This window comes from Elephas maximus, chromosome 9, assembly GCF_024166365.1.
Source record: "Elephas maximus indicus isolate mEleMax1 chromosome 9, mEleMax1 primary haplotype, whole genome shotgun sequence".
NCBI lineage: Eukaryota > Metazoa > Chordata > Mammalia > Proboscidea > Elephantidae > Elephas > Elephas maximus.
The window spans coordinates 108,912,163-108,924,213 of NC_064827.1; the positions used below are offsets into that span (position 1 = coordinate 108,912,163).

Genomic DNA, 12,051 nt, shown 5'->3' on the forward strand with positions numbered 1-12,051 from the left:
GGTTTTTGGTTTTATATAGGAATTCAAGAATGAGTTAACATGAGAAAATCTATTATACTATTAAAAAATTTTAAAGGCAAATACACAGAGACCAAAGTTTATTAGTCATCACTAGGGGCTGGGGGGAGGCAGGTTATTACTTATGGAGTACTGAGTTTCAGTTTACAGTGATGAAAAAACCACACTGATTAAGGGTATGTTGCAGAGTCCATTATTGCAATTGCTGTCAGTAAGTTGTACACCTGTAAAAAGCTGAACTGGCAAAAGTCGTGTCACAGATATATTCACAATAACAAAACAAAACAAAAAAAAGCGTAACTGCTGAGGCTGCTTATGCATAACCAAAACCTCATGGGATTTAGTTCCTTGGTTTGGAGGTTGAGGGTCACGGTTTCATTGGACATCCCAGTTAATTAGCCTAACATGTTTAGTGTTTCTGTTCTACCTCCTAGTTCGTTGAGTGCCTGGGGTCTTAAAAACTTACAGCCTGCCCTTCAAGGCACAACTGGTCTCTATTTGCCTGGAGCAACAAAGAAAGTGAGGAACAGTAGGAAGAAATGGATGTACAGCTAATTGCATCCATGAACAACTGCCTCTTTTGCCTTGGATGGTGCCTGGCTCACTTTACTGAACATTTTGATCAGAGACTCCGTAGAAGAACCCTGATCAAAAGGGGGAACTCACAGGACAGAATTTCATATGCAATCCAGAATTTCTGGAGCCATGGTGGCTGGATGAACCACCCCCCGCTCCCAAAACTACTGCCATGAGAGCCAAAAATACCCTCTGAAATCTTCTTGCTAGCTTAACTAGTAAAGAATGTCTGCATTGAGCATTGTGCTCTGTTAAGATCTACCTATATGGGATCAAATTGACAACAACTCAAAAGTTTAGACAGGAACCTTAGGGGACAATGAGTTTGTGCTAATGGGGGAGAAACGACGTAGAAAAGGAGGGTGAGAACGGCTGCACAATTTGAAGAATGTAATCCATATCACTGAATTCAAAATGCAGAAACCGTTGAATTGGTGTACTTTTTGCTGTGTATATTCTCAACAACAAAAAAGATAAAATAATTTAAAATATTTGAAAGATAAAAGAAATAAGCTTTATCTTTGTTCTAACACATACAGAAAAAGTATTCAATATAATTCAATACATATCCATGACTAAACTGAAATCTAAGCAAACTGGTAACTGGGAGGAAGCTACTTACTCTGAACAAAATTACCTATCAAAAGCCAACAGTAGTGGAGCCAAGGTAGCGGAAAAGACAGATGCTTCCGTTGAGCCCTCTTTACAACAAAGACCCCAAAAAACAAGTGAAACGAGTATATTTGCGACAAGCTGGGAGCCCTGAGCAACAAAGGCAAGCTTAGACAACAAACAGAGGGGCAGGGGGAAGAAGAGGCCGTTCAGAAGTGGAGAGGAGTTACCGGACCTGAATCGCGGGGAGCCCTCAGGCACCATTCCCTGAGCGGTGGCGGCAGTGGCGCCAGCGGGCTGGTACTAGCATTCGCCTGCGGCTTCCTCAGGGAGAAGCAGACAGCCACACAGCCCGCTCACACCTCCGGAACCTGAGGAGAACGGCGTGCTCTCAGCAAAAGCTAAATACTTGCATATATGTTACCGAACCCCCCCAACCCCCAAGCAGGCTTCAGTGGCTGAATCCCTGGGCTTGAGATAGACCCTGGTGAGCACCTAGAGCCATCCTCTCGGCCTTGGGGAAGGAAAAAATTTGCAACTGGGGGGAAAAGATAATTTGCTAGCTCCATTAACCGGGGGAGCTCAGGACAAAAGCGGCTCCTGTCCAGGCATAAACCGTCCGTGGACCTTGAGCACCTTTCCCTTCTACATGGACCTGTGTGGGCCTATTTCAGGAGAATATGCCCTTGTTGCAGACTCCAACCGTTTCAGCTGTGAGGTGGAGAGAGGGGTGTCTGACATTTGACATTGCTTTGCCTATTAAACAAGGTCCTCACCTACCCACAACAGGGACATAAGGACTGGTAGCCCCACTCAGGTCACCCAGCCACCCACGACAGGGGTCCAAAGATAACTGGTACTTCCCAGTCCTTACAACCAAAAACTTTGGGTGCCCACGGTCCCTCTGCAGAGCCCACCCACCAGCATGCTCTAGGGAACAGAGACGTGTTTTTCTCAGAGACACTCGGGGCTCGGTTCTCAGCCCCTTGCCTTGTTCAGACCGTGACCCCCTGCTCCAATCAGATACTGGTACATACTCCAATCACCCCTTCCCCTCTAAGACTGTAGGACAGAGCCTGTACCACACACTTGATATCAGCTACCTGGAAACCTGAGCTGAATTCATACAAGAAAACTGAATGGGCTCCTAGACTGATATACCTGATAACAGCTCTAGCCAGTTGGGGACAGGACACCAGAGCTCCAAAGGTGAAAATAATCAAGCTAGCTCACTCAAGCAACGCACAGGGGTATACCAAAACAAAACAAAGCAAGCAGCTACAACACAGTAAGCAAGCATAAACTAACACAAAAACTTATCGATGGCTCAGAGACAACAGTCGATATCAAGTCACATAAAGAAACAGACCATGATCACCTCAACAGGCTCTCAAAACAAAGAATCCAGGGATCTTCTAGATCAAAGTGCATTCCTGGAACTATCAGATAGAGTCACTATGAATCAGAATTGACTCAACGGCACTGGGCTTGGTTTGGTTTTGGTTAGAATACAGAAGTTTAATATACAGAACCCTTCAAGACATCAGGAAGGAAATGAGGCAATACGCAGAACAAGCCAAGGAGGACACAAATAAAGCAACTGAAGAAATCAGAAACATTATTCAGGAACACAATGAAAAGCTGGAAAAATCCATACACAGCAATCAGAAATTCAGAAGATAAACAATAAAATTACAGAATTAGATGACTCAATAGAAAGTCAGAGGAGCAGAATTGAGCAAGCAAAAGCTAGAATTTCTGAACTCGAAGATAAATCACTTGGCACTAATATATTTGAAGAAAAATCATATAAAAGGATTTAAAAAAAAAGAAGAAACATTAAGAATCATGTGGGACTCTATCAAGAGAAATAACCTACGAGTGATTGGAGCACCAGAACATGGAGGGATAACAGAAAATACAGAGAGGAATTGTTGAAGATTTGTTGATATTCTGAAAGATGAGAAGATATCGATCCAAGTCAAACTCCACATAAGGTAGATGTTAAAAGAAAGTCACCAAGACATATTATAATCAAGCTTGCCAAAACCAAAGATAAAGAGACAATTATAAGAGCAGCAAGGGATAAAAGAAAAGTCACCTATAATGGAGAGCCAATAAGAATAAGCTTGGACTACTTGGCAGAAACCATGAAGTCAAGAAGGCAATGGGATGACATATTCAAAAAATTGAAGGAAAAAAATTGCCTGCCAAGAATCATATATCCAGCAAAACTGTCTCTTAAATATGAAGGTGAAATTAAGACATTTCCAGATAAACAAAATTTGAGGGAATTTGTAAAAACCAAACCAAAACTACAAGAAATACTAAAGGGAGTTCTTTGGTTAGAAAATCAATAATATCAGGAATCAACCCAAGACTAGAACACTGGGCAGAGCAAACAGAAGTCAACCTAGACAGGGAAATCCAAAAAAACAAAGCAAGATTAAAAAAAAAAAAAAAAAGCCCAACACAGGGTAACAGCAATGTCATTATATAAAAGAAGACAACATTAAAATAATAAAGATGGACTAAGAAATGTAATCATACACCTTCCATATGCAGAGGAAGATATGGCAATACAAAGAAATAAAAGTTAGTTTTAAATTTAGAAAAATAGAAGTAAATAATAAGGTAACCACAAAGGAGACAAACTATCCTACTCATCAAAATAAAAGACAAGGGAAAAATACAGACTCAGCAGAAACAAAATCAACAACAATAATATGAGGAAAGGATAATATATAAAGAAAATCTACTCAGCACATAAAATCAAGTGGGAAAAAGAAACTGTCCACACACACAAAAAGACATGAAAATCATAGCACTAAATTCATACCTATCCATAATTACCCTGAATGTAAATGGACTAAATGCACCAATAAAGAGACAGAGAGTGGCAGAATGGATTAAAAAACAAGGTCCATCTATATGCTGCCTACAAGAGACACACCTTAGACTTAAGAGACACGAACAAACTAAAACTGAAAGGATGGAAAAAATATATCAAGCAAACAACAATCAAAAAAGAGCAGGAGTGGCAATATTAATTTCTGACAAAATAGACTTTAAAGTTAAATCCATCAGAAAGGATAAGGAAGGACACTATATAATGATTAAAGGGACAATATACCAAGACGATATAACCATATTAAAAATTTATGCACCCAATGACAGGGCTGCAAGATGTATAAAACAAACTCTATCAGCGTTGAAAAGTGAGATAGACAGCTCCACAATAATAGCAGGGGACTTCTACACACCACTTTTGGTAAAGGACAAGACATCCAGAAAGAAGATCAATAAAGACACGGAAGATCTAAATGCTACAATCAACCAACTTGACCTCATAGACATACAGAACACTCCACCCAACAGCAACCAAATATACTTTCTTTTCTAGTGCACATGGAACATTCTCTAGAATAGACCACATATTAGGTCATAAAGCAAGCCTTAGCAGAATCCAAAACATTGAAATATTACAAAGCATCTTCTCTGACCATAAAGCCATAAAAGTAGAAATCAATAACAGGAAAAGCAGGGAAAAGAAATCAAACACTTGGAAACTGAACAATACCCTGCTCAAAACAGACTGGATTATAGAAGACATTAAGGATGGAATAAAGAAATTCAGAGAATCCAATGAGAATGAAAACACTTCCTATCAGAACCTTTGGGACACAGCAAAAGCGGTGCTCAGAGGCCAATTTATATCAATACATGCACACATACAAAAAGAAGAAAGGGCCAAAATCAAAGAATTATCCCTACAACTTGAGCAAATAGAAAGAGAGCAACAAAAGAAACCCACAGGTACCAGAAGAAAACAAATAATAAAAATTAGAGCTGAACTAAATGAAACAGAAAACAGAAAAACAATTGAAAGAATTAACAAGACCAAAGGCTGGTTTTTTGAAAAACTCAATAAAATTGAAAAACCACTGGCCAAACTGACAAAAGAAAAACAGGAGAGGAAGCAAATAACCTGAATAACAAATGAGATGGGCGATATTACAATAGACCCAACTGAAATTAAAAGAATCGTATCAGATTACTATGAAAAACTATACTCAAACAAATTTGAAAACCTAGAAGAAATGGATGAATTCCTAGAAACACACTACCTACCTAAATTAACACAAACAGAGGTAGAACAACTAAATAGATCCATAACACAAGAAGAGATTGAAATGGTAATCAAAAAACTCCCAACAAAAAAAAGCCCTGGTCCAGACGGCTTCACTGCAGAGTTCTACCAAACTTTCAGAGAAGAGTTAACACCACTACTGCTAAAGGTATTTCAGAGCATACAAAAGGACGGAATACTACCAAACTCATTCTGTGAAGCCACCATATCCCTGATACCAAAACCAGGTAAAGACACCACAAAAAAAGAAAATTACAGACCTATATCCCTCATGTATGTAGATGCAAAAATCCTCAACAAAATTCTAGCCAATAGAGTTCAACAACATATCAAAAAAAATAATTCAGCATGACCAAGTGGGCTTCCTACCAGGTATGCAGGGATGGTTCAACATTAGAAAAACAAATAGTGTAATCCACCACATAAATAAAACAAAAGACAAGAATCACATGATTTTATCAATTGATGCAGAAAAGGCATTTGACGAAGTTCAACACTCATTCATGATAAAAACTCTCAGCAAAACAGGAACAGAAGGAAAATTCCTCAACATAACATCACCCTAAATGGAGAGAGCCAGAAAACATTCCCACTGAGATCGGGAACGGGACAAGGATGCCCTTTATCACCACTCTCATTCAACATTGTGCTGGAAGTCCTAGCCAGAGCAATTCGGCTAGATAAAGATATAAAGGGCATCCAAATTGGCAAGGAAGAAGCAAAAGTATCTCTATTTGCATATGACATGATCTTATACCCAGGAAACTCTAAGGAATCCTCCAGAAAACTACTGAAACTAATAGAAGAGTTCAGCAGAGTATTGGGATACAAGATAAACATACAAAAAATCAGTTGGATTCTTCCTACACCAACAAAAAGAACATTGAAGAGGAAATCACCAAATCAAGGCCATTTACAGTAGCCCCCAAGAAGATAAAATACTTAGGAATAAATCTTACCAGAAATGGAAAAGACTTATAAAAGAAAACTACAGTACACTTCTGCAAGAAACCAAAAGAGACTTACATAAGTGGAAGAACATACCTTGCTCGTGGATAGGAAGACTTAACATTATAAAAATGTCTATTCTACCAAAAGTGATCTACACATTTAATGCAAATTTGATCCAAATCCCAAATCCAACCCAAATCTCATTCTTTAATGAGATGGAGAAACAAATCACCAACTTCATATGGAAGGGAAAGAGGCCCCGGATAAATAAGGCATTACTGAAAAAGAAGAACAAAGTGGGAGGCCTTACTTTAACTGATTTTAGAACCTATTATACAGCCACAGTAGTCAAAACAGCCTGGTACTGGTACAATAACAGACACATGGACCAATGGAACAGAATTGAGAATCCAGATATAAATCCATCCACATATAAGCCGTTGATATTTGACAAAGGCCCCAAAACAGTTAAATGGGGAAAAGACAGTCTTTTTAACAAATGGTGCTGGCATAACTGGATATCCATCTGCAAAAAAATGAAATAAGACTCATACCTCACTCCATGCACAAAAACTAACTCAAAATGGATCAAAGACCTAAATATAAAATCTAAAACGATAAACATCACGGAAGAAAAAATAGGGAAAACGTTAGGAGCCCTAATACATACATAAACAGTATACAAAACATTATAAAGAATGTAGAAGAAAAACTAGATAACTGGGAGCTCCTAAAAATCAAACAGCTATGCTCATCCAAAGACTTCACCAAAAAGAGTAAAAAGACCACCTACAGACTGGGAAAAAGTTTTTAGCTATGACATTTCTGATCAGCGCCGATCTCTAAAATCTACACGATACTGCAGAAACTCAACTACAAAAAGACAACCCAATTAAAAAATGGGCCAAAGATATGAATAGACACTTCACTATAGAAGACATTCAGGTATCTAACAGATATATGAGGAATGTTCACGATCATTAGCTACTAGAGAAACGCAGATCAAAACTACAACGAGATTTCATCTCACTTCAACAAGGCTGGCATTAATCCAAAACACACAAAATAATAAATGTTGGAGAGGCTGTGGAGAGACTGGAACACTTCTACACTGCTGGTGGGAATGTCAAATGGTACAACTACTTTGGAAATTGATTTGGTGCTTCCTTAAAAAGCTAGGAAAAGAACTACCAGACCATCCAGCAATCCCACTCCTTGGAATATATCCTAGAGAAATAAGTGCCTTTACATGAACAGATATATGCACACCCATGTTTATTGCAGCACTGTTTACAATAGCAAAAAGATGGAAGCAACCAAGGTGCCCATCAACGGATGAATGGATAAATAAATTATGGTATATTCACACAATGGAATACTACGCATCGATAAAGAACAGTGACGAATCTGTGAAACATTTCATAACATGCAGGAAACTGGAAAGCATTATGCTGAGTGAAATTAGTTGCAAAAGGACAAATATTGTATCAGACCACTATCATAAGAACTTGAGAAATAGTTTAAACTGAGAAGAAAACATTCTTTTGTGGTTACGAGAGGGGGGAGGGAGGGAGGGCGGGAGAGGGGTATTCACTAATTGGATAGTAGATAAAAACTACTTTAGGTGAAGGGAAAGACAGCACAGAATACAGGGCAGGGCAGCACAATTGGATTAAACCAAAAGCAAAGAAGTTTCCTGAATAAACTGAATGCTTCGAAGGCCAGCGTAGCAGGGGCAGGGGTCTGGGGACCATGGTTTCAGGGAACATCTAAGTCAATTGGCATAATAAAATCTATTAAGAAAACATTCTGCATCCCACTTTGAAGAGTGGCGTCTGGGGTCTTAAACGCTAGCAAGCAGCCATCTAAGATGCATCAGCTGGTCTCAACCCACCTGGATCAAAGGAGAATGAAGAACACCAAGGACACAAGGCAATTAGGAGCCCAAAAGACAGAAAGGGCCACATGAACCAGAGACGACATCATCCTGAGACCAGGTTAGCTAGATGGTGCCTGGCTACAACCGATGACTGCCCTGACAGGGAACACAACAGAGAACCCCTGAGGGAGCAGGAGAGCAGTGGGATGCAGACCCCAAATTTTTATAAAAAGACCAGACTTAATGGTCTGACTGAGACTAGAAGGACCACGGTGGTCACGGCCCCCAGACCTTCTGTTGACCCAGGATAGGAACCATTCCCAAAGCCAATTCTTCAGACATGGATTGGACTAGACAATAGGTTGGAGAGGGATGATGGTGACATGGACACTTGAGACTATGCTGGCATCTCCTGCCTGGAGGGGAGATGAGAGGGTGGAGGGGGTTATAAGCTGACAAAATGGACACGAAAAGAGAGAGTGGAGGGAGAGAGCAGGCTGTCTCATTAAGGGGAGAGTAATCGGGAGTGTGTAGCGTGGTGTATATGGGAAACTGACTTGATTTGCAAACTTTCACTTAAAGCACAATAAAAATTATTTTAAAAAAAAGCCAACAGTAAACACTAGAGTTAATGGGGAAACCGTATATTATTTTCCCTCAAGACTGACTTAATCTACTTCTGTTTTTCCTTTTCCAGTTAACGCATGGACCCTGATAAACCTCATAAATCCATGACAATACAAAGTGGGGAACATAAACAGCTCACCTGAGACGTGTTCATTTTCTGCTGCTCTTGGGAGACTGTAGGGAATTGCAAAGGTTTAGCTGTGGGGACAGAAAGATGACTGGTGTTATGAGATCTGCTTGACTTAAAACAACTAGATTTATCTTCCAAATCTCAGTACCTCAGGCGGGGAGCAGCCTCCTGATGCGGATATGCCCTTTAGCACTTGGAATGGATCACATACAGACAGCAACACCTGTCCACAAGAGACTTTGAAGTGATCACATAAACTTGTCACATGAGACTTTAAAGTGATCACATAAACTTGAATCTTTTCATTGGTTAAATAGGAACTTTATTCATTTATTCATTTTTTTTTATTCATTTAGCAGTGATTTATGTATTCTTAAAACTGATTAACAGGAAAAAAAAAAACTAAAAACAAAAAATGGTTAGCAAAATTAAAACATACCAAAGGCAGTTCTATTCTGCATGCGTGGGGTTGCCATGAGTCTGAATCGACTTGACGGCAACTAACAACAACATATATTTAAATCAATATGCATATACTGGAGAGATACCTTTAAAAAAAAAAAAAGAGTACACCAAAGGATAAAACACTCTTTTTCACCAAAATTAATGTAGCAGTAAAATACCCAGCCTGCATCATTTACCTATTTTCCTGGTATACTGTTTAAGCCTTGAGTGACGACAGGGATTTCAAGGAATTGTAAAAATTATGTTTAAACTGAGTTGCAGCTTCTGAAAAGGCCCCTTTAATCAAAGCCTTTTGGTGGCTGACTCTTGACAGAGGGAACGGCATGTCTTTGACTCCTGCCTCTCACAAACTTGCTCGCCCTTGACTGCTCACTGATGCTCCCAGATGCCATTTGTTTAAAGCTCTTAAATGAGTCAGAGTACTCTGGAAACCTCAGTGAACCATCATTCTGCATTTCTCTGAGCCCAGGATAACATCACTAGTGCTATTAAGTGTTGATGGATATGTGTGACAGCAGCCCAGAATGTGTAAAGAGCAAAGAACAAAAAGATTTTGGGACATTTCGGAATAGGTGGGAACAGAATTTCCTTCCTCTGGCTGGTTTCCCCTCACCCCCAGACCTTGCACACACAAAATCTCCAATGAAGTGGCCCTTCCTGGGCAGACTACTCCTGCACCATCACAGCTCTTCTCAAAACTGGCCTGAATCCTCCACTGCCACACAGTCTGCAGTGGCTTTTGGAGGCGGCAGCATCACCAAGTCTGGCTCATTCTGGGCAGCAAGATCAAGAGCTGCTTCTGGCCAAGAAAATGTTGGACCTGCTCCTGCTGGGCCCTTTAACCTCTGTTCTAAAGATCTGGGAAGGGCTCAAAGGTCAGAGGCGCATTCTCTTCCAGGTAAGATTCCTGTTCCTGGAGATTCCCTGGTTCACAAGTACTGCTTTGATCCAGGGAATCTGGGACCTGGGCCTGGGAAACAAATTAAGGCCAAAACTCTGACTCTTGGAATCTATTATAATATTGGACTTAAATGATAGACAGCCAGCCAGTGCAGGAGCGGCCAGGAAGTTCCATCTGATCCAAGGGACCTGATGAGACACTTAAACCATTTACCAATTCCAACTCATGGCAACCCCATATATGTCAGAGTAAAACAGTGCCACATAGGGTTTTCAATGGCTGATTTGTCAGTAGATCACCTGGCCTTTCTTCCCAGGCATCTCTGGGTGGACTTGAACCTCCAATCTCTTGGTTAGCTGGCAAGTGCATTAACCATTTGCAGCACACAGAAACTCCGAAGACACTAGAAATTCAAGAATACATTTGCCACCTGATCTCACCCCATCTACATTCGCTACCAATTATGTCACTCAGGATTTGGAGACAGGCCACTCTTTCAAGTGCTATGAAGGCTGCAATGCTGGTTGTAGGCAGGTACGACATTAGAAAGGGCCTGAGACTGGGAGTGAAGCACATCTGCCATTGGATCCAAGCCTGTCTCCACTAACTTGTGGCCTGAGCATATCACTCTATCAGCCAGAGCCCCAGTTTTGTTTTGTCTGGAATGTGTATAGTAATACCATTTCCTTGTGGCATGATGCAAATGGCTAAGCACTCAGCTACTAACTGAAAAGTTGGTGGTTCGAATTCGCCCAGAGACGTCTCAAAAAACAAAAAGGGTGGTGGGGCTTGGAAATCTACTTCTGAAAGATCAATCATTGAAAACCCTTTGGAGCACAGGGTACTCTGAAACACACAGGATTGCCATGAGTCAGAACTGAGGAACGACAACAGGGTACGGTTTTTTGGTTCTGGCTCACAGAACTCAAGCTCTCACTGCAGACCCACCACCCGCGATTCAGGGCAAGTTCATCATCAACGTTATAAACACGAACTGCCTTCCTGTGCACAACATGGATTTATCCTGGTTGTGCGAACACCGGGCTGGGCCCACAATATCCCACCCCCCGCCTCACAGAGCACCTCCTCCTGATGAGAACTCAGTGGTCCCAGCGCCACCGGAGCCCGCGGACCCGGGCTGGGGATCACCCCACCGGCCACGCACTGGGGGTTCCAAGGGTTTCCTGCTCCACCCCCTGGGCACGAGCCCACACCTTGGGGATGGTCCCCTTGCACTCTTACGTCATCTGCGCTCTGAGAGCTTAGGGGCCGAAGCTAGGGGTCGCCCCTACAGGCCACGAAGGGGCAGCAGTAGAGTTTCCCAGGGCCTTCCCGCTCCCACCCCTGTGTAAAAGCCTACACCGCGTACATGGTCCGCACCCGTTCTTACCTTAACCTGCAACCCGCTTTCCGAGTAAACACCAAGCGTTCTGGAATGAACGGACTAGGCTACCACCATACATGCGCAGAAGGAGTCCAGAATCCTGTTCCCAGAGTGCTGCTCGAGGAGTCAATACAAGACTACATTTCCCATAAAGCACCGCCTTCCATTTTCAAGTAAATCTTTTGCCGCTGCTCCATTTTTATAATTTCATAATTTAGCCTGTTGGCGAAAGATTTTCTTTTAAAGATCTCTCCTGCCAAGGATTTCTCAGAGCCCAAAGGATTCTTTGTTAATACCGACAGCTTGATCTTCAAATTCATACAAAAAAGGGGGCGGGGAAGGGGGCTTATATGGAAAC

General features: G+C 41.3%; 1 protein-coding gene across 3 annotated transcripts in view; it reads right to left on the bottom strand.

Annotated features, from left to right (window-relative positions):
• LOC126082357 (zinc finger protein 782-like) overlaps positions 1-11,790 on the bottom strand; it is a 53,597-nt gene extending 41,807 nt beyond the window's left edge. For 2 of the 3 annotated variants that reach the window (XM_049894868.1, XM_049894867.1), the window contains exons 1-2: positions 11,706-11,790; positions 8,953-9,011 (exon numbers count right to left, since the gene is read on the bottom strand). In XM_049894868.1, coding sequence (XP_049750825.1) covers positions 8,953-9,011; positions 11,706-11,772 — 126 coding nt within the window. In that variant the 5' untranslated portion in view covers positions 11,773-11,790. Of the gene's footprint in view, positions 1-1,441; positions 1,578-8,952; positions 9,012-11,705 lie in introns of those variants that run through there. The other variant, XM_049894869.1, reaches the window with a different exon arrangement.
• Positions 11,791-12,051: the final 261 nt, after the last annotated feature.